A 27968-nucleotide genomic window follows, 5' to 3' on the forward strand; every position below is an offset into this window, starting at 1 on the left:
GAAGGGGACACCGTAGCAGCGCAGGAGCCGATACCGGCGCCCGGAGGCCACCAGGAGTCCGAGGGGGGCGTCGGCAGGAGGATTGTCCGGGGGAGCAGAAGCGGAGCGGAGCAGCAGGTCCCAGAACGGCAGGAGGGCAGAGTGAGCGGCCGCCGGGAGAGCAGGTGACGTCACTAGAACTGCGGAGGAGCTGCAACAGGAACCGATAAGTATCTTCTCTGTGTGTGTGAGTCTAAGTGTGTGTCTTTATGTATCTAGTGTGTCCTAGTTGTGTCTTCTGTGTGCCTAGTGTAAGTGTGTGTGTCTGTAGGTCTAAGTGTTTGTGAGGGGGAAAAAAAATTGTGTCAGCGGTTGCGAGCGTCAGTGTGTGAGCAGTTGCGCAGAGGGGGCAGCTAGTGAGCGGTTGCGTGCGAGCGTCAGTGCGCGAGCGGTTGCGCAGAGGTGGCAGCGAGTGAGCGGTTGCACGTCAGTGTGTGAGCGGCTGCGCAGAGGCGGCAGCGAGTGAGCGGGTGAGCGCCAGTGTGTGAGCGATTGCGTGCGAGCGTCAGTGTGTGAGCGGTTGCGCAGAGGCGGCAGCTGGTGAGTGTGTGAGCGTCAGTGTGTGAGCGGTTGCATGCGAGCGTTAGTGTGTGAGCGGTTGCGCAGAGGCGGCAGCGAGTGAGCGGTTGCTCGTGAGCGTCAGTGTGTGAGCGGTTGCATGTGAACGTCAGTGTGTGAGTGGTTGCGCAGAGGCGGCAGCTAGTGAGCGGGTGAGCGTCAGTGTGTGAGCGGTTGCGCAGAGGCGGCAGCGAGTGAGCGGTTGCGTGTGAACGTCAGTGTGTGATCGGTTGCGCAGAGGCGGCAGCGCGTGAGTGGTTGCGCGTGAGCGGTTGCGCAGAGGCGGCAGCGCATGAGTGGTTGCACGTGAGCGGTTGCGCAGAGGCGCCAGCGTGTGAGCGGTTGCGCAGAGGCCGCAGCGTGTGAGCGGTTGCGCAGAGGCGGCAGCGTGTGAGCGGAGTGTGAACAAGTTTTTCTTCACTACTTCCACAAGTAAATTGTAGACCCCCATTAGGATGAGCTCCATGCCTGGCAATGTCATCCAGTGTGCTACTTGTGCAATGTATGCGGTCCTTGATCAGCCGATCAAGGGTGTATACTGTTGTGCAAGATGCGCGCATGTCGCACATTTAGAAGCCCAAATCCTGGATCTAAATGAGCAACTGGCAACACTGAGAGCCATTGACATCATGGAAAGGAGTTTGGTGCTCACTGAGCAGACACTCGCTGGGGTAGAGGCGGGGGCGGATGGTAGTACGGAAGAGCAGGGGGAGCAGGCAGCTAGCTGGGTGACAGAAAGAAGGAGGGGTGGAGGGAAGAGAACAAGGGAGGCTAGTCCTCAACTGGCACAACCCAACAAGTTTGCAAAGTTGGCAGATGAGGGGGATGTCATTACAGAGCCAGCACCGCTGCAGCACGACATACCCTCTGAACGCCAGGGAGTGACTGCTCCAGTGAGACGGGGACAGGGAGCGTAGGGCAGGCTACACAGGTCCTAGTGGGGGGGACTCAATTATAAGGGGGACAGATAGGGCAATCGGCCATAAAGACCGGGATCGTCGAACAGTGTGTTGTCTTCCTGGCGCTCGAGTTCGACACATCGCGGATCGGATTGACAGATTACTGGAGGGGCTGGTAAGGATCCAGCGGTCATGGTGCACGTTGGCACTAATGAACAAATTAGAGGTCGATGGAGGGCCCTCAAAAATAATTTCAGGGACTTAGGATCCAAGCTTAGGCCGAGAACCACCAGGGTAGTTTTCTCGGAAATACTACCTGTACCTAAGACCACACTAGAAAGGCAGCAGGATCTTAGGGAGGTAAACAAGTGGCTTTGAAGTTTGTGTGAGGAGAGATTTGGGTTCCTGGAGAACTGGGCTGACTTTGCTGTCGGCTACAGGCTCTACCACAAGAACGGGCTGCATCATAATGGGGAGGGTGCAGCTGTGCTGGGGAGAAGATGGCTAGAAGGCTGGAGGAATGTTTAAAGTAGGGACTAGGGGGAAGGGCAAAATGAGAAATAGTGGGGTAGTCAGTGTAGTTAACGACCCGGGTCTAAGCAAGGGGAGTGGGGGTCGAGCAGGGGGTGGGGTTAGTACAGTTAGAACTGTCAGATCAGACATTAGTACAAATAGCAACAAAACGAATTTAAAGAACAAAAAAAATGATATAAATTGTATGACCACGAATGCAAGAAGTCTGATTGGTAAAGTGGGTGAGCTTGAAGCTAGAATGGCTGATGAAAACTATGATATAGTCGGAATAACGGAAACATGGCTTGATGATAAGTGCGACTGGGCGGCAAATTTACAGGGGTACAATCTCTTCAGAAGAGACCAAAGAAACCAGAAAGGGGGAGGGGTATGTCTGTACGTTAAATCAAACTTAAAGCCGAGGCTACGGGAGGATATAAGGGGAGGAGAGGAACAGGTGGAATCTCTGTGGGTAGAAATACAGGGAGGAAAAAATAGCAAAATCTTGATAGGGGTCTTCTATAGACCACCAAAAGCAACAGAAGAAACTGAAAACATACTATAAAGGCAGATAGAAGAGGTGTCAAACCGCAATGAAGTAATTATCATGGGGGACTTTAATTATCCAGACATAACAATTACCTGAACCAACTTGTGCAGGAACCAACGAGAGGGAGGGCCATTCTGGACCTAGTACTAACTAACAAAGTGGTCCGAATAAAGGGGGTACAGGTTGAGGGGCACTTGGGGAACAGTGACCGCAATATAATCAACTTCCAGCTGTCATTCAATAAGAAGCCTTATCAGGGAGCGACAAACAAACTAAACTTTAGTAAAGTAAAATTTGATCAGCTTAGAACTACTATCGGTAACATTAAATGGGACAACATCCTCAAAAATAACAGTACAGAGCACAAATGGTAAAAGTTCAAAAGGATCCTAATCACCTCATGTGAGCAGTTCATCCCCTTTAAAAATAAAAGAATCTCAACTAAAAGGAAACCAATGTGGCTCGACAAGACGGTAAGAAGGGCAATAAACAAAAAAAAAAAAGCGTTCAGACTACTAAAGCAAGAAGGCAGCAAAGAAGCGCTAAAATCGTACAGGGAAAAAAACTAAATATGCAAAGATAGGATCAAAATTGCCAAGGAGGGGGGGCGTGGCCTAACCTTCGGAGTTGATGGATGCACGGAACTAGGGCTCCCCAACTAAAAGGGAAAATTTACATCTTTAAGTCCCTACCTGACACTTCAAGACCCTCTGGGACCCGTGCGAACCACAACCGCTGCCCCTGCATGTGGGGTTAACTCTGGACGAGACCCGTTCCTGGCTAAAACAGAGCCTGAGCGGCGGTGCGTGCCCCGGTGACAAGCCGCAGCCATCTTTATAGCCTGAAGGGGAGCGCACCGTCGGGAGAAGGGAAGTGTCTAGCGGAGGAAGGAACGGAGCAGGCGGCAGTTTCACTCCCCGAGGTGAGCGGAAGAAAGAGAAAGGGAGACGAGCGGCACTCACCGGAGCAGCTGCTCCACCGGAGCTATTAAAGCTGAGAGCCGGACGGGTGAGCGTGACAACAGAGGAGGGAGACGGTATAGAGCGGGGCTGCCCAGCGGAGAAACCTCTGACAGTTGCGGAGAGCAGGGAGAAGAGCCGCCCGGACCTGTGAACAGAGAGGGAGTAGCGGAGGCGCCCGACACGAAGGAGAACAGCAATCTCATTTAAAGCAGTGAGTACCGGCGCCCCGTTAAAGCCATCTAATATAACGGCCAGCATAACCAGCGTCCGGGTGCAGGAACATATTACCTCCTGAGCAGCTCCCCTCGGTTCAGCTTTCCCGCCAAAAAAGTGCCGCCATTCCTCTCTCCCACCTCCCCGCCCCCCCACTGCACCACTACTGCAAGAGAAGGAAGAGGAGCCTTATTTAAAATAAAGACTCTATCTGTCGCAGGGGGAGACAGAGTAAATCCAGAGAGCTTAGCTCTAATTTTTTAGGATCTGGCTCGCCCAGATCCGCATCATACATAATTTTCTGGAAGATTAACTTCGGGGACAGAGCCTGACGGCGGAGCGGGATGGAAGTGTGAGAGCAGCGCTCCATCTCAGCAGCACCTCATAAGTCCCTTATCAGCGGCAATATTAAACAAAAGATGGGGAAAATCAGCAAGGAGAAAGGAGGAGACGGCCAGAGCACCCCACGGCAGAGCAGGGGCCAGACCGACCTTCAGAAATACCTGAAAGACAGGAGCTCCCGATCCCCGCTCGCTAGCCTTAAGATGGCGCCGGCACAGGAGAGACCCGCTGCACACAGTAAGGAGGAGGAAGAGGGAGCCTCTTCGGAGGGAGAGGAGGAGGAACAGCAGCTATCAAGAGGATTTATGAGGGAGCTGCTTTCCCAAGCTTTACTGCCTTTAAGATCAGACCTAACTGAAATTAAAGAAGAAATTAAGCAGATGGGGCACCGGCTGGAAGACCTAGAATCCACCTCCTCAAAGATCACCTCCCACGCAGGGGAACTGGAACAGACACTTATAGAACACCACTCTAAACTGAATAAGTCCCTTATAATGCAAGAAGATATAGAAAACAGGAATAGACGCAGCAACGTACGCATTAAGGGGCTGCCAGAATCCTGGGCAAGCGACTGCTTAGAGAAAGTGACAAAAGAGATATTCGGGATCCTACTAGGAGAAGATCGGACATCACACATCTCGATTGAAAGAGTGCACAGGGCCCTTAGACCCCCACCGACAACGTCAGAACCGCCAAGAGACGTTATTTGCAAGCTTCTCAATTTTCAGGACGCATTGGCAGTCCTTAAGGCGGCTAGAAACTACAACAATTTGTGCTACTCAGAATCTCCCATACAAATTTTCCAGGATCTGGCCCCCACTACGCTGGCCAAACGTCGCTTGCTGCGCCCCCTGCTGACTGCACTAAGGGAAAAAGGTATTAAATACGCATGGTTGTTCCCGTTCGGTATTGGAATTACCCACAGAGGCCGGAAATTGAATATTAGATCGCCAGAAGACCTCCAAAGCTGTTGGCAGCTTCTTGAAATCGACCCAATTGAGCTCCCTAACTGGATGCCTCTACCAGATCTCCCAAGATTCACCAAGCTACCTCAAACCGAGAAATGGCTACTGGCCAGCAGCACTAAGTCTCCCAAAAATAAAAATAAAAAGTCCAGAGAAGAAACTGGAGGAGAGGACACTTGATGAACCTGCTTCCGGCCACTACTCGAAGTGGGTTCGTATAGTCCAATTTGTTGTGGCGGATGGAGAGAAGCCTGTTACAGGGAATTAATTCCTGACCAGCAGGCAAGAAGGAGGAGGACTGTTATGTTCTTCTGGAAAGAGAACACTACTGTTTTGCTTACCTCCCTCTCTCTTTCTTTTTTCCTTATTGCTTTTTTTATTCTCACAGCCAACCGCCTCACATTGTTTGTTTCTAGAGAAGCGGCATTATTTGGAGCTGGACTTGATATTGATATACACATTTTTCCACCCATCAAAAGAAGGGACTTGGAGAGTGCAACCCCAATTGGGCAACACTCAAAATCTAGTTATTATTGTTATCGCAATTAATCATTCTGTCCCCAACAACTAGAGGGTATTGGTGACAACTGGAACCCTCATAGTTGTACCGGAGTCCGATAAGGGGCCCCGGTAACATTATTTGATATCTGTTTTATTTTTTCTTAAGTGTATCTATCTACTCTTTTTCTTACCTGAAACTCTATTACCCACTCCCCCTATCTACCCGACAACTCTCCATACCTCCCCCCAACCATCCCTCTAAGAAGATCATTAGACGGGAACCGCGTGTGGGTGCTTGGAACATATTGCCTTTACTCACAACTTTTGCCTTTCAGGTGCTCGAGCGAGGAAGAGATGGAGGACTTAGAGATTACCTCGTTCAATGTCAAGGGACTCAACTCGCCCCGAAAACGCCACAACATCCTACATTTACTGCAAAGGTACAATTCTAAGGTTGTTCTCCTACAAGAGACACACTTTAAAGGGGATAAATTGTTCAACTTATCGAATAGACACTTCCCGCAGGCCTTCCATAACCCACACCCTTCCTCCGCATCAAAAGGGGTCTCCATACTGTTTCATGCAACCACTAACTTTATCTGTGAAGCACAATACTCGGACGAAGAGGGCAGAGCGTTGTTCCTCAGGGGAGAAATAAAAAACACCAAAATTACATTTGCTAACCTGTACGCCCCCAACTCCGACCAAATTACCTGGTTGCTGAAGCAGTTGGAGGTACTTAAACATTTCGCGGCAGGTCAGATAATTTTAGGAGGTGATCTAAATGTTACGGTAAATCCGTTATTAGACTCTTCCACTGGAAGATCGCATATCTCCCAAGCGAAATTAAAGAAACTAAACCGTAGCCTACACGAACTTGGAGTAGTAGACGCTTGGAGGTCAGTACACCCAACAACTAAAGATTTCTCATTTTTATCACAAGTACATTTATCCCAACAGAGGCTAGATTATATTTTTCTTTCCTCCAGTCTCCTCGTCAATCTTAAGAGAGCGGAAATGAGCCCAATAACAGTTTCGGACCATGCGCCAGTAAACATCACTCTAAGAACCTCAAAACCGAGAGCCAAAGAATGGAGGTGGAGATTAAATGACTCGCTGTTAGACAGAGAGGAGGAAAGGGCCGCTTTATCCAAACAATTAAATGAATTTTTTCTGATAAATGAAAAAGGGGACACTACAACCCCAATGATGTGGGAGGCCCATAAAGCCTATATTAGGGGTTTATTGATCGCCTTGGGCTCCAGAGCTAAAAAACGTCAACAAAAGGAGATTGACGAGAAATTAAGATTAATAGCGAGACTTGAACAATTAGCCAAGAACTCGCTGTTGAAGGCAAATCTGGAGAGATTGACAAACGCAAGAAGGGACCTCCGTCACTATCTCGACTCGAAATTTAATAAAAAGCACCTCTATCTAAAACACATCTCATATCAACAGGGGAACAAGGGAAGCAAGCTAATGTCTGCTCAGATTAAGAAAGCTAGAACGAGAAATTGGATCAAAGCCATTAAAACCCAGTCGGGAGTCTCTGTGACTTCATCTGAAGAGATAGCTAAAGAATTCCAGCAATTCTATGCCACACTATACAATATTAAGGAAGGCGCATCTCCCACAGAGGTTATGAATGCATCTAAGCAAATAGATTCTTTTCTCCAAGAGACACATCTTCCGAAATTAAGCAAGGCTGAGGCTTGCTCCCTACTGTCCCCTGTCACATTGGCAGAAATAGAGAAGTTATTGATCTCCTCCCCTCCTAATAAAAGCCCGGGACCAGATGGTCTGACATTAGCCTATTACAAGGCATTCCAGGAAACTCTGGTACCGAGACTCGTCGACCTATTTAATGCTTTACTACAGGGCGCAGTCCTACCCAGGCAGGCTCAAGAAGCCTATATTACCTTAATTCATAAGGACAAAAAAGATCCAGAACAATGCGGTAATTATAGGCCCATATCTTTAATAAACTTTGACGTTAAACTGTGGGCCAAGTTACTAGCTAAAAGACTGGAAGAGTACTTACCAGGGTTGATCAACGGGGAGCAGGCTGGGTTCGTGAGGGGGAGAGAGGGCAAAGACAACTGCCATAGATTGCTTCACGCAATACAATATGCACAACAACGCGGAATTCAACTTGCGTTGGTGGGGACAGACGCCGAGAAGGCATTTGATAGAGTAGAATGGAGATATTTGGAAAAAGTACTACTTCACCTCAATTTACCGTCTGAGTTTGTGTCAGCCATCTTTTCTCTATATGCCGCTCCCCATGTGAGACTAAAAATTAATGATATCATGTCTCCGCCATTTGACATCAGAAATGGTACGCGGCAGGGTTGCCCTCTCTCCCCCACACTCTTCATCCTCGCCTTGGAACCACTGCTACAAAGAGTTAGACAGGAGAGTTCTATACACGGGTTAAAATGTGGGAAAAACCTTCTATCCACAGCAGCCTTCGCCGATGATATAGTGTTCTTGATTACTAACCCTGAAAAAGGTATACCAAAGCTAATTGAGCTCCTGGAGGCCTTTGGGTCATTTTCTAATTTCAAAATAAACCTATCAAAATCCACAGTCCTAAACATTTCTGTCCCCAAACATAAAAGTAACACGCTTAGCAATTCCTCCCCGCTCGAGTGGTCTGAGTCCTCGATCGAGTATCTAGGGGTAAAACTAACAAAAAATCTTGAAGACCTCTACCTCGCTAACTTTGCCCCACTACTAGCCCAGGTGAAGACCTTACTCAGAACATATGACATCCCATGTATCTCATGGTTTGGGAGAAGAAATATACTGAAAACTTATATACTTCCCATTATTCTATATAAAATTAGGATGCTGCCAATTCATTTACCCAGGTGCTTTTTTAAATCTCTCAGATCTGCCTTTACCAGTTACGTTTGGCGACATAAAAAAACGAGGCTTGCCTACAGTCTCATGACTAAGGGACGGGCAGAGGGGGGCATGGGCCTACCCGACATATATGAATATTATTGCGCCTCTCAGCTGGGGTACTGGCTTGACCTGGCACACCCGATCAGGGATAGACTCTTAGCCTCACTAGCAGAGGACAAAAATGATACTCCAGTACGGGACACTCTGTGGCTCCAAAACAAGAAAACCCGAAGTTCCAAAAATTCCAATATACTAACTAAAGGCCCCGGCGAGGTCTGGGATAGGCTGAGCAACATCCTCGCCCCCATGGCATCACCAATCGCGCCATTGAGCGCGCTTATTGAGGCTAACAATACAACTTCGGATCTCCACACCACTTCCATGTGGAGAAAATTCAAGGACCTAGAGCTTAGGGACCTACAACTAGTAGCGCACCTGCCCTCAGAAAGCATAATACAAGCTCTGATCCCAGCAACTAAACTAAACTTCCTAGATCGGATATTAATAAATAAGGGACTAGGAGATATCATAAGATCCCATAAAACTACCAGACCTCTAACCCCCTTTGAAAGAATTGCAAAAGACACAAACTATAAGGCAAGGAAAGTATCGTCCCTACGCAAATTAATTCTATCCTCGTCCCCCGGGACAAAACCGATGTTTTTATGCTCGTGGGAGAGGGAATTGGGTATTTCCCTCTCGAAAAGCGATACTAATTTAATTCTAAGCATCTCCTTCGGTCTATCTCCGTGTACACTCTCACAAGAATCGCATTATAAACATCTAGTCAGGTGGTATAAAACCCCCCATTGGCTGCACGCTTATAAATTATCACCACATGGGAGATGCTGGAGATGCGACCACTTACCAGGGACTTACCTCCACATATGGTGGGAGTGCGCAGGAATCAGACCCTTCTGGAAGGGGGTGGAGAGGGTTCTGCGGAAGTTGTCTCCTAAAATCTCGCTATCCCCAGAGATGATTTTTCTGTGGAGACCATCCTCAGTATTTCATCCCATAAAGAATAAGCTGATCGCCCTTCTAATTGACTCAGCCAAAGCATTGATACCTCTCTTGTGGAGACAAACAACCCCACCTACGCTCAATCAGTGGAGAGAGAAAGTGGATCTGCTTTTCAATTTGGAAGAGCTGACGAGCTGGAACAACCATACACATGAACAATTTTTGCAGTTGTGGGGGCCTTGGGCGGAGATGAGAGCCCTTGATGTGTTCGAGAGTTGAGCTACACCCCCGAGCTGTGAACCCAAGTGGAATCAAAACCTTATCGGTGTTCCTTGGCTGGGGAGCGTGCTACTACTATTCCCTACCCCCTGATCCCTATCCCTCCTTCCTTACCCCCTCCCCCCACATCTTATCTCTTTCTTCTTCATTATATCTCTCTCTCTTCATTTGTTTTCTCCATTATTTCTTTCTTTATTTTTTTTCAAGGTTAATTTGGTTCTCCGTTGCGCATTTGCAGTATCCTGGGTCCGGAGACTCAAGCTCTGGAAAGTAGATCAGAGGAGTAGAGATCTAGATCTCTTAGGATAATAAGGCAAAATGTTTGTAGCTCACTTACAAGCGATTATATGTGTACATTTGCTATTACTTCTGTACCTGGGATAAAACTGATCTTCGCACACTTTTGTTTGTAAATGCAAAAATTTAATAAAAATTTAAGAGACAAGAAAAAGAAAAAAAAAAAAAAAAATTGCCAAGGAGGAGGCAGAAAGACTGATCGCCAAAGAGAGCAAAAACAACCCGAAACTATTTTTCAACTATATTAACAGCAAAAGGATTTGCAGGGAAAGCACTGGCCCTTTAACAAATAATGCAGGAGAAATCATTGAAGATGATGGAGGGATGGCAAATCTATTAAACAGTTTCTTTTCAAGCGTATTCAGAAAAGAAAAGGAAATGCCACACGAGATGCAGGGGAATAAAATGAACCCCTCACAAAATATGTCATACCTAACGCAAGAGGAAGTGCGGAACCGATTAAAGAAGATTAAAATCGATAAATCACCAGGCCCAGATGGAATACACCCAAGGATACTAAGTGAACTAAGTGATGAGATAGCTAGGCCACTATATCAAATATTTCTAGACACTATCAAGACCGATGTTGTACCATTGAATTGGCGCATTGCCAACGTGGTTCCAATTTACAAAAAGGGGACCAAAAGTGAGCCTGGTAACTACAGGCCAGTAAGTCTCACTTCAGTAACGGGAAAAATTTTCGAGGGGATTCTGAGAGATGCCATCAATGAGTACCTCAAGGAGAACAAGGGAATAACTCCTCACCAGCATGCATTCATGAAGGGTCGCTCATGTCAGACCAATCTGATCAGTTTCTACAATGAAGTAAGCTCTAGGCTGGACCTGGGAGAGTCTACTGATCTCGTATATCTGGACTTCTCTAAAGCATTTGACACTGTGCCACATAATAGGCTAATATACAAAAGGAGACAGTTCGGATTGGGTGAAAACATGTGTAATTGGGTAAAAAATTGGCTCAATGATAGAAAGCAGAGGGTGGTAATAAATGGTTCATATTCTGATTGGGCCACAGTCGCTAGTGGGGGCCACAGGGCTCGCTTATAGGCCCCATTATGTTCAATATATTTATCAATGACCTGATAGAGGGGCTGCACAGCAAAATATCAATATTTGCAGATGACACAAAATTATACAAGATAATTAATGCAACAGAGGACAATGTATGGCTACAAACGGACCAAGATAAGATGGGGGTTTGGGCAGAAAAATGGCAAATGAAGTTCAATGTTGAAAAATGTAAGGTTATGCACATGGGCAGCAAAAACGGATGTCACCAATATACACTTAATGGGGTACCGCTAGGAAAAGGTGATATGGAAAAAGACCTGGGGGTACTAGTGGATAGTAGACTAAACTGGAGTAACCAATGCCAGTCAGCTGCTGCAAAGGCAAATAAAGTATTGGGGTGCACTAAAAGAGGTATAGGGGCGAAGGACGAGAACATTATCCTCCCACTATATAAAGCATTAGTCAGGCCCCACATGGAATACTGCGCACAGTTCTGGTCACCGGTGTTCAGGAAAGATGTTACAGTACTGGAGGAGGTTCAAAGAAGAGCGACTAAACTAATACATGGAGTGACGAGACTGGAATACCCAGAGAGGCACCAAAACTGGGATTATTTACTCTAGAAAAAAGAAGGCTAAAGGGTGATCAAATAACTATGTATAAATACATGGGGGGACAATACAAGGATCTCTTCCATGATCTGTTTATACCCGGGACTGTGACGGTAACGAGAGGGCATCTGCTACGTCTAGAAGAAAGCAGGTTTCATCACCAACATAGAAAGGGGTTCTTTTTGTAAGAGCAGTTAGACTGTGGAACTCCCTGCCTGAGGACGTGGTGATGGCAAAATCCATAGAAGAGTTTAAAAGGGGACTTGATGTCTTTCTGGAGAGGAAGGATATTATAGGTTATAAATAGAGATGAGCGAACGTACTCGTCCAAGCTCGATGCTCGGGCGAATATTAGGGTGTTCGGGATGCTCGTTACTTGTAACGAGTACCACGCGACGTTCGGGTTACTTTCACTTTCATCTCTGAGACGTTAGCGCGCTTTTCTGGCCAATTGAAAGACAGGGAAGGCATTACAACTTCCTCCTGTGATGTTCCAGCCCTATACCACCTCCCTGCTGTGAGTGGCTGGGGAGATCAGATGTCACCCGAGTATAAAAATCGGCCCCTCCCGCGGCTCGCCTCAGATGCCTTGTGAGTTAGCTGAGGGAAAGTCCAGTTGTATTGGAGTTGCTGTAGGGAGAGTGTTTGTAGTGAGTGTAGGCTTCAAGAACCCCAACGGTCCTTCTTAGGGCCACATCTACCTGTGTGCAGGCTGCTGTTAGCAGTGGATATTTTTTTTTTTCTTCTCAAAATCGGCTGTGCAGATCATTGCACCCTGCATTAGGGACAGAAGTGGTGGTTAGGCAGGGAGAGTGTTAGGAGTGAGTGTAGGCTTCAAGAACCCCAACGGTCCTTTCTAGGGCCACATTTAACCGTGTGCAGTACTGTGCAGGCTGCTGTTGCTGTGTTGCATATTTTTTTTTTGTTCTCAAAATCGGCTGTGCAGAGCATTGCACCCTGCATTGATACTACAGGGACAGAATTGTGTAGGCAGGGCCACAACACAGTTATTATTCATTGAATATACGCAGTGGTCCTTTCCTTTGAAAAAAAAGGGGAAAAAGTATATTTGGCCTGCCTCTGACACTCCTAAGGGCTCTGGGTACGTGTGTGCTGCGTGGAGAACGTAAAAATAATCAGACGCAGCCAGCTACGGTTGACAGCAGGCTTGTGCCAATTTCTTTCATGCCTGGGAAATACCTGCTCTGCCATAGTTAATAACTCTGCAACACTAAAGTTCTGTGACACATTTGCAGGGGCACAACACAGTTATTATTCATTGAATAGACGCAGTGGTCCTTTCCTTTGAAAAAAAAGGGGAAAAAGTATATTTGGCCTGCCTCTGACACTCCTAAGGGCTCTGGGTACGTGTGTGCTGCGTGGAGAACGTAAAAATAATCAGACGCAGCCAGCTACGGTTGACTGCAGGCTTGCGCCAATTTCTTTCCTGCCTGGGAAATACCTGCTCTGCCATAGTTAATAACTCTGCAACACTAAAGTTCTGTGACACATTTGCAGGGGCACAACACAGTTATTATTCATTGAATAGACGCAGTGGTCCTTTCCTTTGAAAAAAAAGGGAAAAAAGTATATTTGGCCTGCCTCTGACACTCCTAAGGGCTCTGGGTACGTGTGTGCTGCGTGGAGAACGTAAAAATAATCAGACGCAGCCAGCTACGGTTGACTGCAGGCTTGCGCCACTTTCTTTCCTGCCTGTGAAATTCCTTGCTCTGCTGCAGTTAATAACTCTGCAACACTAAAGTTCAGTGACACATTTGCAGGGCCACAACACAGTTATTAAACTTGTTATTCATTGAATAGACGCAGTGGGCCTTTCCTTTGAAAAAAAAGGGAAAAAAGTATATTTGGCCTGCCTCTGACACTCCTCAGGGCTCTGGGTACGTGTGTGCTGCACGGAGAACGTGAAAAAATCAGACGCAGCCAGCTACGTTTTACAGCAGGCTTGCGCCACTTTCTTTCCTGCCTGTGAAATTCCTTGCTCTGCTGCAGTTAATAACTCTGCAACACTAAAGTTCAGTGACACATTTGCAGGGGCACAACACAGTTATTAAACTTATTATTCATTGAATAGACGCAGTGGGCCTTTCCTTTTAAAAAAAAAGGGAAAAAAGTATATTTGGCCTGCAGGCTTGCGCCTTTTTATTTCCTGCCTGTGAAATCAAATCACTGGTAATACAGCATGCTGAGGGGTAGGGGTAGGCCTAGAGGACGTGGACGCGGCCGAGGACGCGGAGGCCCAAGTCAGGGTGTGGGCACAGGCCGAGCTCCTGATCCAGGTGTATCGCAGCCGACTGCTGCGCGATTAGGAGAGAGGCACGTTTCTGGCGTCCCGACATTCATCGCACAATTCATGGGTCCACGCGGGAGACCTTTATTAGAAAATGAGCAGTGTGAGCAGGTCCTGTCGTGGATGGCAGAAAGTGCTTCGAGCAACCTATCGTCCACCCACAGTTCTGCGCCGTCCACTGCTGCAAATCCGAATCCTCTGTCTGCTGCTCCTCCTTCCTCCCAGCCTCCTCACTCCACTCCAATGACACATGCTCAGCAGCGGGAAGACTCCCAGGAACTGTTCTCGGGCCCCTGCTCAGATTGGGCAGCAGTGGTTCCTCTCCCACCAGAGGAGTTTATCGTCACTGATGCACAACCATTGCAAAGTTCCCGGGGTCTGGGGGATGAGGCTGGGGACTTCCGCCAACTGTCTCAAGAACTTTCTGTGGGTGAGGAGGACGATGACGATGAGACACAGTTGTCTTGCAGTCAGGTAGTAGTGAGGGCAGTAAGTCCGAGGGAGGAGCGCACAGAGGATTCTGAGGAAGAGCAGCAGGACGATGAGGTGACTGACCCCACCTGGTTTGCAACGCCTACTCAGGACAGGTCTTCAGAGGGGGAGGCAAGGGCAGCATCAGGGCAGGTTGCAAGAGGCAGTGCGGTGGCCAGGGGTAGAGGCAGGGCCAGACCGAATAATCCACCAACTGTTTCCCAAAGCGCACCCTCGCGCCATGCCACCCTGCAGAGGCCGAGGTGCTCTAAGGTCTGGCAGTTTTTCACAGAGACGCCTGACGACCGACGAACAGTGGTGTGCAACCTTTGTCGCGCCAAGATCAGCCGGGGAGCCAACACCAACAGCCTCACCACCACCAGCATGCGCAGACATATGATGGCCAAGCACCCCACAAGGTGGGACGAAGGCCGTTCACCGCCTCCGGTTTGCACCGCTGCCTCTCCCCCTGTGCCCCAACCTGCCACTGAGATACAACCCCCCTCTCAGGACACAGGCACTACCGTCTCATGGCCTGCACCCACACCCTCACCTCCGCTGTCCTCGGCCCCATCCACCAGTGTCTGTCAGCGCACCGTCCAGCCGTCGCTAGCGCAACTATTGGAGCGCAAGTACGCTGCCACGCACCCGCACGCTCAAGCGTTAACCGTCCACATAGCCAAATTTATCAGCCTTGAGATGCTGCCGTATAGGGTTGTGGAAACGGAGTCCTTCAAAAGTATGATGGAGGCGGCGGGCCCGCGCTACTCAGTTCCCAGTCGCCACTACTTTTCCCGATGTGCCGTCCCAGCCCTGCACGACCACATCTCCCGCAACATTGTACGCGCCCTCACCAACGCAGTTACTGCCAAGGTCCACTTAACAACGGACACGTGGACAAGCACAGGCGGGCAGGGCCACTACATCTCCCTGACGGCACATTGGGTGAATTTAGTGGAGGCTGGGACAGAGTCAGAGCCTGGGACCGCTCACGTCCTACCCACCCCCAGAATTGCGGGCCCCAGCTCGGTGCTGGTATCTGCGGCGGTGTATGCTTCCTCCACTAAAGCACCCTCCTCCTCCTCCTCCGCGACCTCTGTCTCGCAATCAAGATGTGTCACCAGCAGCAGCACGTCGCCAGCAGTCGGTGTCGCGCGGCGTTGCAGCACAGCGGTGGGCAAGCGTCAGCAGGCCGTGCTGAAACTACTCAGCTTAGGAGATAAGAGGCACACGGCCCACGAACTGCTGCAGGGTCTGACAGAGCAGACCGACTGCTGGCTTGCGCCGCTGAGCCTCCAACCGGGCATGGTCGTGTGTGACAACGGCCGTAACCTGGTGGCGGCTCTGCAGCTCGGCAGCCTCACGCACGTGCCATGCCTGGCCCACGTCTTTAATTTGGTGGTTCAGCGCTTTCTGAAAAGCTACCCACTCTTTTCAGACCTGCTCGTAAAGGTGCGCCGACTCTGCGCACATTTCCGCAAGTCCCACACGGACGCTGCCACCCTGCAACATCGCTTTAATCTGCCAGTGCACCGACTGCTGTGCGACGTGCCCACATGGTGGAACTCTACGCTCCACATGTTTGCCAGGCTCTATGAGCAGCGTAGAGCTATCGTGGAATACCAACTCCAACATGGGCGGCGCAGTGGGAGTCAGCCTCCTCAATTATTTTCTGAAGAGTGGGCCTGGTTGGCAGACATCTGCCAGGTCCTTGGAAACTTTGAGCAGTCTACCCAGGTGGTGAGCGGCGATGCTGCAATCATTAGCGTCACCATTCCTCTGCTATGCATCTTGAGAAGTTCCCTGCAAAGCTTAAAGGCAGATGCTTTGGGCTCGGAAACGGAGGCGGGGGGAGACAGTATGTCGCTGGATAGTCAGAGCACCCTCCTGTCTATATCTCAGCGCATTCAGGAGGAGGAGGATGAGGAGCATGAGGAGGATGAGGAGGAGGGGGAAGAGCCAGCTTGGCCCACTGCTGACGGTGCCCCTGCTGCTTGCCTGTCATCCTTTCAGCGTGTATGGCCTGAGGAAGAGGAGGAGGATCCTGAAAGTGATCTTTCTAGTGAAGACAGCCATGTGTTGCGTACAGGTACCCTGGCACACATGGCTGACTTCATGTTAGGATGCCTTTCTCGTGACCTTCGCGTTACACGCATTCTGGCCACTACGGATTACTGGGTGTACACACTGCTCGACCCACGCTATAAGGAGAACCTGCCCACTCTCATTCCCGAAGAGGAAAGGGGTTCGAGAGTGTTGCTATACCACAGGACCCTGGCGGACAAGCTGATGGTAAAATTCCCATCCGACAGCGCTAGTGGCAGAAGGCGCAGTTCCGAGGGCCAGGTAGCAGGGGAGGTGCGGAGATCGAGCAGCATGTACAGCCCAGGCAGTGCAACAGTCTTTAAGGGCCTGGACAGCTTTATGGCTCCCCAGCAAGACTGTGTCACCGCTCCCCAGTCAAGGCTGAGTCGGCGGGAGCACTGTAAAAGGATGGTGAGGGAGTACGTAGCCGATCGCACGACCGTCCTCCGTGACGCCTCTGCCACCTACAACTACTGGGTGTCGAAGCTGGACACGTGGCCTGAACTAGCGCTGTATGCCCTGGAGGTGCTTGCTTGTCCTGCGGCTAGTGTCTTGTCGGAGAGGGTGTTTAGTGCGGCTGGGGGAATCATCACAGATAAGCGTACCCGCCTGTCAACCGACAGTGCCGACAGGCTAACACTCATCAAGATGAACAAAGACTGGATTTCCCCAGATTTCTCTTCTCCACCAGCGGACAGCAGCGATACCTAAGCAATACGTAGGCTGCACCCGCGGATGGAAGCATCGTTCTCTCTCACCATCCAAAACGGGGACATTTCTGCTTCATCAATCTGTGTATAATATTCCTCCTCCTCCTCCTGCTCCTCCTCCTGAAACCTCACGTAATCACGCCGAACGGGCAATTTTTCTTAGGGCCACAAGGCTCACTCATATTATTTTTTAAAAATTTTTTTATACGTTTCAATGCTCTTAAAAGCGTTGGAACTTTAACTTGAAACAATTTTTCGTTAAACAGGGCTGCCTTCAGGCCTAGTTACCACTTAAGCCACATTAACCAAAGCGATTAATGGGTTTCACCTGCCATCTTGGTTGGGCATGGCCAATTTTTACTGAGGTACATTAGTACTGTTGGTACACCAATTTTTTGGGGCCCTCACCTACAGTGTAATCATAGCAATTTCTATGTTCTTCACCTGCACTCATGGTACAGAAAGGTGTGTGGGGTTGGCCTACACTTTAGCTACATAAATGTAACTTGGGCCTTGGCTATACTGCAGCTACTGAAATGGAACTAAGACTGCGCTCCCACTATACTGCTGCTTCGGAATTGTTCCTGGGGCCTGTGTAGGCTGCTACTATTACTTAAATGGAACTAAGACTATGCTCCTCCTATACTGCTGCTTTGGAATTGTTACTGGGGCCTGTCTTGAGTGCTACTATTACTGAAATGGAGCGAAGACTGCGCTCCCACTATACTGCTGCTTCAGAATTGTTCCAGGGGCCAGTGTAGGCTGCTACTATTACTTAAATGGAACTAAGACTATGCTCCTCCTATACTGCTGCTTCGGAATTGTTACTCGGGCCTGTCTTGAGTGCTACAATTACTGAAATGGAACGAAGACTGCGCTCCCACTATACTGCTGCTTCGGAATTGTTACTGGGGCCTGTCTTGAGTGCTACTATTACTGAAATGGAACGAAGACTGCGCTCCCACTATACTGCTGCTTCGGAATTGTTACTGGGGCCTGTCTTGAGTGCTACTATTACTGAAATGGAACGAAGACTGCGCTCACACTATACTGCTGCTTCGGAATTGTTCCTGGGGCCTGTGTAGGCTGCTACTATTACTTAAATGGAACTAAGACTATGCTCCTCCTATAATGCTGCTAGTGATATGTTAGTGGGGCCTGTCCTAATGCTACGGCTGAAATGTTACGAATTATGGGCTCTGCCTATACCGCTGCTAATGGTATGTCTCTGGGGTGTGGAAACAGAGGCTTCCCAAAGACATGATGTCGGCGAGGCCATTTCCCACCAACGCGGTTACTGTTAAGGTGCATATAACCACGGACACGTGGAGAGGATACGTAGTGCTTCAATAACATCCCCCGCCACGGCCCACTTAATCCTGGCCACATTCCGAAAACCAACAAAATAAAACCGTGCTACTAGGTCCGCAGTCACCACCACATTACCACCAACGCGGTTACTGTTAAGGTGCATATAACCACGGTGACGTGGAGAGGACACATAGTGCCTCAAAAACATCCCCCTCCTCCTCCAACAATGAAAATATTCTTGGCAAATGCCTTTGCATTGGTTCGTCTGGTGGCAGTCCAAGAATTTCACCTTTACCGACACAACAAGAGAGCCCCCCCACCATCCCCCCGCCACGGCCCACTTAATCCTGGCCACATTCCGAAAACCAACAAAATAAAACCGCGCTACTAGGTCTGCAGTCACCACCACATTACCACCAACGCGGTTACTGTTAAGGTACATATTACCAGTCTGGCTGGGGCATGCAGACACCTTGACAGAATGAATAGTGTGTGGCACATACTGTAGGTTCCCCATTGCTATGCCCACGTGTGCAGCTCCTGATGGCGGTGGCACAGGATTCTATTTCTCATTGCTTCTGTACAGCATTGTGGGCTATCGCCCCACCACTTTTAAAGAGGGTGCCTAGCCGTGCCAACCCTCTGCAGTGTGTGCCTGCAGTTCCTCCCCATGGCAGACGCACTTATAAATAGACATGAGGGTGGTGTGGCATGAGGGCAGCTGAAGGCTGCGCAGGGACAGTTTGGTGTGCGCTGTGGACACAGCGTCGTGCGGGGGGGGGGGGGGGGGGGTTGGGCAGCATGTAACCCAGGAGAAGTGGCAGCGGAGTGTCATGCAGGCAGTGATTGTGCTTTGTTGGAGGTAGTGTGGTGCTTAGCTAAGGTATGCCATGCTAATGAGGGCTTTTCAGAAGTAAAAGTTGTTGGGAGGGGGGGGCCCACTCTTGCCGGTATTGTGGCTTAATAGTGGGACCTGGGAACTTGAGATGCAGCCCAACATGTAGCCCCTCGCCTGCCCTATCCGTTGCTGTGTCGTTCCCATCACTTTCTTGAATTGCCCAGATTTTCACACATGGAAACCTTAGCGAGCATCGGCGAAATACAAAAATGCTCGGGTCGCCCATTGACTTCAATGGGGTTCGTTATTCGAAAAGAACCCTCGAGCATCGCGATAATTTCGTCCCGAGTAACGAGCACCCGAGCATTTTGGTGCTCGCTCATCTATAGTTATAAATCTTAGGTTAATTATTAATCTGGGTATACAGGTAGGTAGGAACTATTAGGGGTTGATCCAGGGATTAGTCTGATTGCCATTAGGAAGTCGGGAAGAAATTTTTTCCCTAAAAGGGCTAATTGGCTTCTGCTCTTGTTTTTTTTTGCCTTCCTCTGGATCAACACAGGAGGATAAACAGGCTGGACTAGATAGACATTGTCTTCATTCGGCCTTACGAACTATGTTACTATGTGTATATACTGAGGAGAATCTACCTCAACTCTAAGTGTATATACTGAGGAAAATCTGCCTCACCTCTATGTGTATATACTAAGGAGAATCTACCTCCCCTCTATGTGTATATACTGAGGAGAAACTACCTCACCTCTATGTGTATATACTGAGGAGAATCTACCTCAGCTCTATGTGTATATACGGAGAAGAATCTACCTCATCTCTGTGTGTATATACTGAGGAGAATCTACCTCACCTCTATGTGTATATACTGAGGAGAATCTACCTCACCTCTGTGTGTATATACTGAGGAGAATCTACCTCCCCTCTATGTGTATATATTGAGGAGAATCTACCTCCCCTCTATGTGTATATATTGAGGAGAATCTACCTCAGCTCTATGTGTATATACTGAGGAGAATCTACCTCACCTCTATGTATATATACTGAGGAGAATCTACCTCAGCTGTATGTGTATATACTGAGGAGAATCTACCTCAGCTCTGTGTGTATATACTAAGGAGAATCTACCTCACCTCTATGTGTATATACTGAGGAGAATCTACCTCAGCTCTATGTGTATATACTGAGGAGAATCTACCTCACCTCTGTGTGTATACTGAGGAGAATCTACCTCACCTCTATGTGTATATACTGAGGAGAATCTACCCCACCTCTATGTGTATATACTGAGGAGAATATACCTCAGCTCTATGTGTATATACTGAGAAGAATCTACCTCACCTCTGTATGTATATACTGAGGAGAATCTACCTCACCTCTATGTGTATATACTGAGGAGAATCTACCTCAGCTCTGTGTGTATATATTGAGGAGATTCTACCTCACCTCTATGTGTATATACTGAGGTGAATCTACCTCACCTCTATGTGTATATACTGAGAAGAATCTTCCTCACCCCTATGTGTGTATACTGAGGAGAATCTACCTCACCTCTATGTGTATATACTGAGGAGAATCTGGACTGCAGGGGTGGAGCCTTTTAGAGCTAAAAAGGGGCTGCAACCTCCAGTCTTGGGGTAAATTTGAATTAAAAGAGGGCGTTGCCTATAAGGGTAAAAAGTGAGTAGAGTGGGAGGGGTGGCACATTCTGCAGAGGGACATCAGTACATGCAGCCTGAGGAGAATTTAACGCTCCTCTATGTGTATACATATTTTATTCCTCGGTTTCTCTACAGTAACCATGACTTAATGAATTTGGCGTGCGAACAACACGTAAATACCAGTACCAAATTAGCTCGGGCAAAGACGGGTATACAGTATAAAAAAATTTATAGTTCCTCATCCCCTGTATACAGTGTAATGTATCCATAGCTTCTCCCCCCCTTTATACAGTGTAATGTATCTATAGTCCCTCCTCCCCTGTATACAGTGTAATGTATTTATAGTCCCTCCGCTCCTGTATACAGTATAATGTATCTATAATCCCTCCTCCCTGTATACAGTATAATGTATGAATAGTCTCTCCTCCACTGAATATATTATAATGTATCTATAATCCTTTCTCCTCACCTTTTTGTCCGGGTTTATACATAGCTTTGTCGGTTTGGATGAGGGTCCCGGTATTTTTCTTCCGTGCAGTCAGCTCCTTTGAGCTCAGCTCCACCTTCTCGCCATCACTCCTGTGTCCGTGGACGGCGATGGTGACTTTCTCTGTGGAGCCTGAAGGTGCAGGAGGCTGTGGGACATTATGGTGTTACTTCAGTAGTGTTAGAGACGTGAGACCACCAGTTATATACATGTCTATATGTGTCTAACTATTGTGTCTGCAGAACAGATACACTGTACAGATCCATATAAAGCCGCCATATACTGCTGGGATGTGTTACAGTGTATTTCCTAGGATGTTAGTATGAGGGGCAGATGGGGCTCCGTACCTGGAATGACGTGCAGTGCCATGTGGGGCTGTCCGGCTGCACTGTATACAGGGTCTCACTTCCAGATGAGGTCTTCAGATCCACTGTCATCTTTGTGAACCCCTGCAGGTCCTGGGAGCAGTGCAGGCAGAAGAGGTTATCTAATCCGTGATACACGTCAGGAGGGATGAACAGTGCAAAGCTTCTGTAATGACAAGAACACAAGCGATTCCCTGACCGTCAACCAGAGCAGAGATCAGGACACAGAGGCCGTGACCACAGCCATCCCTGACATGTGCTCTGCACTGCACATAACAGGGTTATCTCTGCACCAGACCCCCTTAACCCTATGCACATCAGTGTCATCTCTGCACCAGACCCCCTCAGCCCTCTTCCTCTAACAGTGTCATCTCTGCACCAGACCCCCTCAATCCTCTGCACATTACAGGGTCACCTCTGCACCAGACCCCCTCAGCCCTCTGCACATCACAGGGTCATCTTTGCACCAGACCCCTCAGCCTGCTGCCCTGTACACTGTAATCTTATCTCTGCATTCTGCTCCCCATTTTATCTGTGATATTACTTGATCATCCTTATATTGCTGGGATCTATAGTGGGAGGAGCCTAAACAAGTCTGTGCAGCGTGGGGATGCAGTCTCCTGTATGTCAGAACTATCTGGCAACCTCACTGCATGTACAGGAATGGCGGTCACAGAATATACTAAGGGAACCGCAGGAGCTCACACTCTTCACTGTGCTGCGAGAGGCGCTTTATTGGGTGTGATCTAGCTAATAAATGGCTGAGGCAACGATCACACAGTGGTTCATTTTGTTTATTTAGTAGAGCCGCTCACACATATTGAAGCCACTGATTGCACTTACGGGATTCTGCTGGACTGTACCAGAATTCCGTCCATGCTGAGGAGCAGACACAGCAGCCACATCCTGGAGCCCATTCCTGGGGAGAGACACAAATATACATTACTGACGGGAACCTCTCATAGATGACGCAGTCTGGATGCAAAACGCGTTACCTCATCCGTAAAGTCATTAGAGCGTAATTCCCAGAATACCGATTGGCGCTGGCTGTGGGGTCTCATCTGGGTTCTCACTAAGAGAGGCGTCTACACAAGAGCGTGCGGCACATTGTGATGTTTAATGGGGTTCGGTACGTAAAGGGGGTAAATACACGTTTTCTCAAAAATACATCCTTCATATACACAAGGCTTATTAGCAACGACTCACTTCAAAAGGACGTACCCTCCACAAAAGACTGGCCCTCTCCCCTGAAAAGGATATGCCCTTGGAAAACACACCCACCCCCACCGCATCTCAAGTAGTATGTACTGCAAAAAAAAAAGTGTCCTCAAAAAATATATCCATTCTGCCCAAAGGTGTATCTCCCTCTTTAAAAGTGTGCGCCCCTGGAAAGATGTGTGCTCTCAGCGCTTGACAAAGTATAAAGAAGCATGTTATTCATCCAAAAGTTTGTCTCTTCCACTCAAAAGTTTGTGCCCCATCCCAAAAAGTATGTGTTCCTGGAAAAAGTATCCACCCCAGATAAGCATGTGCCTCACAAAAAAGGAAGCATCTAGTCTGCCTCCCTCCTAAAAGTATATGCCCCCCATACAAGTAAATTCCCCCACAAAGTATGTGCTCACTGTCCAAAAGCATGTCACTCCTAAAATATACGCCCCCAAAAAGTACCCACACCTCATGAAAAGTCTGTGCCCCCCCACCCCTTTATGAAGCATGTATTTGCCTAAGAAAGTATCCTGTAATGGTGTAAATCTTCAAACTGCCCACAGAGCAGAGCCACAGGGAACACACAGAAAGGGGTCCTCGTCTCCCGCCCCAGGAGGATCATCCCCCTGCAGATGCATCCTTGTCTCCTGCCCCAGCAGGATCATCCCCCTGCAGACAGTTCCACATCTCCTCCACCAGAATGTTCATCCCCCTGCAGATCCCTCTACGTCTCCTGCCCAGGAGGTTCATTCCCCTGCAGACCCCTCTACGTTTCCTGCCCGGGAGGTTCATCTCCTGCAGACCCCTCTACGTCTCCTGCCCCAGGAGGTTCCTCCCCCTGCAGACCCCTCTAAATCTCCTGCCCGGGAGGTTCATCTCCTGCAGACCCTTCCACGTCTCCTGCCCCAGGAGGTTCATCCCCCTGCAGACCCCTCTACGTCTCCTGCCCGGGAGGTTCATGTCCTGCAGACCCCTCTACGTCTCCTGCCCGGGAGTTTCATCTCCTGCAGGCCCCTCTACGTCTCCTGCCCCAGGAGGTTCATCCCCCTGCAGACCCCTCTACGTCTCCTGCCCGGGAGGTTCATCTCCTGCAGACCCCTCTACGTCTCCTGCCCGGGAGTTTCATCTCCTGCAGACCCCTCTACGTCTCCTGCCCGGGAGGTTCATCTCCTGCAGACCCCTCTACGTCTCCTGCCCCAGGAGGTTCATCCCCTGCAAACCCTTCCATGTCTCCTGCCCCAGGAGGATCATCCCCCAGCAGACCCTTCCACGTCTCCTGCCCCAGGTGGATCATCCCCCAGCAGACCCTTCCACGTCTCCTGCCCCAGTAGGATCATCCCCCTGCAGACCCTTCCACGTCTCCTGCCCCAGTAGGATCATCCCCCTGCAGACCCTTCCACGTTTTCTTCTCCGGAAGGCTTATCATTCTGCAGACGCTTTTGCATTTTGTATTTTAAACGTTTCATGAAAAGTGTAAGAAATGCTGCCAGTTTTCTGGGGCGCCGGGCATTTTATCACACTGAGTGTTACTGCTAGCTTCTATATATTCCAATAGCTAGTAGCCGGTATCAGAGGCGTAACTTGAAGCTCCCGGGCCCCAATGCAAAACCTGTAACAGGGCCCCCATCTATAATGCTTTATTCATAGTACTGGGCTCCCTATATGAGGCGAGAGGTCTTATGGGCCCCCTAAGGCTCCTGGGCCTGGGTGCAACCACATCCCCTGCATCCTCTATAGTTACGCCCTTGGCCAGTAAATACCATTCCTGCCCCCTGCAGTCTATAAATTACACTCCTCTCCTACCTCTATGCCAACCCTTCCCTGCCCGTATCACAGCCTGCACACTCGTCTCCCATCATGATGCTTATTCTCTCCTCCCAGGACGGATCCGTCCCTCTGACATGTCATCACCAGCAGTCATCTATAACGTCCATGTTTAATCGCCCACCGGGTGTGGAGCGGGGTCTAAGGCACAAATCCTATATTCACGGGGATAGCCACCAACAAATCCCAATGATCAATCCCCGTATCTCAAATTCTCACCTGCTTCAAAAACTCTGCTTGCTATCAGTGAATAGAAACATTTGTAGCTATAGGCTTTAAACCTGTACAGACCTAACACTGCTCACAGCTGAGGGTTTGTTACAATTGTATCCAGTTTAGGCCATATTTGCACTGTTGAGCACGTTATCCGACCAAGAAACGTGGTTCAACACCGCTCTCTTAGGCCTCATGTCCATGGGGTTAAAATCCGCAGCGTTTTTCCCGCACGCGGATCCGCGCCCCATAGGGATTTATTGGACACCCGAAGGTAGTTAAATACCTGCGGATGTCATTTTTCCCTTCAGGTGCGGATCCGCGTGCGGGAAAAATATGGACATGCTCCATTTTCGTGCGGGTGAAGCCTATGGAAGCCGTCCGGATCCGTGGAACACCCGTACCAGAATTAAACTCACCTGTCCTGGACGCTGCAGGTCTTCCTTCCTTTGCGGCTGGATCTTCTTTCTTCGGCCCGGCGGATGTGCCGGGCGCATGCTCGCGGCATGCTGCCGGCATGCCGAGCACATCCGCCGGGCCAAAGAAAGAAGATCCGGCCGCAAAGAAGGGAAAAAACGCAGCGTCTGGAGAGGTGAATTTATTCTGATTGTTGAGCCTCATGTCCACGGGGCAGGAGGGACCCGCTACGGATTCTGCATGAAGAATCCGCGGCGGGCCTGATTTTCCTCGTTGACATGAGGCCTGAAACCTGCGATTTTTATGCGACTGATGCATTTCTGTGAGAAAACGGCTCGGCGGTACAAGCGTAAGAAAATTGTATATTGTTTCAATAGTAGCAAAATAATAATCAGATCACAGTCCCATATACAGAGCAAATAATGGCCGAGTTTTCGGTGATATCGCAAAAAAATAGAACCTGCTTCATCTTTTCCAATTACCAGCATCACCGCGAGAGGAAGAACGCCGGTGTACATTAACCCTTTGGAAACAGTGGGTTAATACATCACATGAGTTCTGTGCGTTAAGCAGACTGTGTAAATAAGCCCTTATACCGGTTTCTATGAAGTAAACACATCAACACATCTCCTGCGCTGATAGTTTGTTACAGTGTATCAGTGCAGGTAACATGTATCAGCCTGGAGTTCAGGATGTTTATATCACACAGCATTGTGGAGACTAGATACAATGTAACAAACCCTCAGCTGTGAGAACTATTCAGGACGCATGCACAAGTCTCACAGCTAAATCTGACCCAGTGCCGGCCAGTGACCCCCACGTACCTGTCTCAGATGCACTGCGGATGTTCCGGACAGCGTGACGCTGCACATGCGCAGTGCAGAGAATGACGCGCTGGCGATGACACAGATCTGTGGTGATCTCCGCTGGACGGACGGCTTCCATTGACTACAATGAAAGCCGTCCGTGCGAGTCTCGCACAGAAATAGAGCAAGCTGCGATTCTTCCTCATCCAAAGGGATTTCCGCTCGTGTGCGCGGCAGAATCATTTTACATTGCGTGCTATGGATGGACATTGCTGCCGGATTCGCAGCAGGGGGCGTCTGGCCAGAAACTCTGCAGCAAAAATCCATATGCATTGGGTCTTAGAACACGAAGGGCTTTCAGACTCTAGATCTGAATAGAAGTGTTACCATTCACTGATGGCAAGCAGAGATTTTATGAATATTGGGAAAGGAATCACAAAGTCCCTTATTAGTGAATGAGATTCGTGTATAAAGCTGCGCCAGAATTAAGGCGCAGGGAGTCAGACAAATTTACAGATAGTTTATGCCAAAAAGAAAATGATCCGACGGGCTCGCCATTATTTTCCCCTGATTGTGGGCGTGGCCAGCTTCTGTCTGCCTTTGCGACACATTTATGAAGCGTTACTACAAGAAAGTGTCAGCAAAAAGTGGCGCTAATAAAACCTAATTGGTGTAAATGACAAGGTAGAATAGTGGCGCATGCAGCGGTGTTACATGCGAATTGGTGCATTTTGTGGCGGAAAATTAACTACATGGACGGGGTGCTTTTTACGTTTTTGTCCCCATTTGTGATAAAATCAGTAATTGGACTGCGGATTATTTTCTTTTTATCAGCAAATGATGCAGAATTTAGTTTTTGGTCCAAAATATATTTCAGAAAACAAATTGTCGCATTTTTGGCGCACACAGAACTGCGATGCAAAAATTGGCCTATCTTTCCTATTTCTAGTGCAGCGTAAATCGTACCAAATTTACAAGTCTGTGCGCCACTTATGTAAATTTAGCACAATTTGTCTGTTGAGTTCTCATAAGAATGGCGCCATATTAGACAATGTTCATAAATACGGCGATGTCTGTTTGGGAAGAAATCACAATAAATAAGTGAAAAGCGAACATAAAGCGACGCTACGTGAATCCTCTACTGCAAACACATCATCATGGTGTCTACCGTTCCTCACCTCGTCCCATGTCGCCGCTCCTGCTCATCTGTCTCCGTCTTCCTCCTGCCTCGGCCTTTATAATTTCTCATCAGGTGATGACAAGCGATTTCTTTCTTTACTCTTCACTAGACATAAAACCTTGGCTGAGTTCCTGCCACTAAATCCGCAGATCAACTGTTACTATATGTCACCTGTGATGGCGTCACACAACAATTATAAGGAGCTGGAGTGTAATACAGAGGTAATGTATGTATACAGTGACTCCACCAGCAGAATAGTGAGTGCAGCTCTGGAGAAGACTGCATGTATGAGCGCTCCTAAACCACCTTGGCTGCATCCCGGACAAATTCACTCCACACTAGAGCATCGCTCTTCTCGAGTAACTGCATTCTCGTCCGAGCAGGTTCGGGGGGGGGGGGAGGGCGTGACAGACATCTCTCTTTCTCTTCCCCCCGCTCACCCG

General features: G+C 48.7%; 1 protein-coding gene across 1 annotated transcript in view; it reads right to left on the minus strand.

Annotated features, from left to right (window-relative positions):
• Window positions 1–27611, minus strand: part of LOC136626755 (alpha-2-macroglobulin-like protein 1) — a 237447-nt gene extending 209836 nt beyond the window's left edge. The window contains exons 1-4 of the mRNA XM_066601761.1: window positions 27524–27611; window positions 22723–22798; window positions 21862–22045; window positions 21497–21662 (exon numbers count right to left, since the gene is read on the minus strand). Coding sequence (XP_066457858.1) covers window positions 21497–21662; window positions 21862–22045; window positions 22723–22798; window positions 27524–27551 — 454 coding nt within the window. The 5' untranslated portion in view covers window positions 27552–27611. The remainder of the gene's footprint in view (window positions 1–21496; window positions 21663–21861; window positions 22046–22722; window positions 22799–27523) is intronic.
• Between the last annotated feature and the right edge of the window lie 357 nt (window positions 27612–27968).

Source organism: Eleutherodactylus coqui, chromosome 4 (genome assembly GCF_035609145.1).
Source record: "Eleutherodactylus coqui strain aEleCoq1 chromosome 4, aEleCoq1.hap1, whole genome shotgun sequence".
Taxonomy (NCBI): Eukaryota; Metazoa; Chordata; class Amphibia; order Anura; family Eleutherodactylidae; genus Eleutherodactylus; species Eleutherodactylus coqui.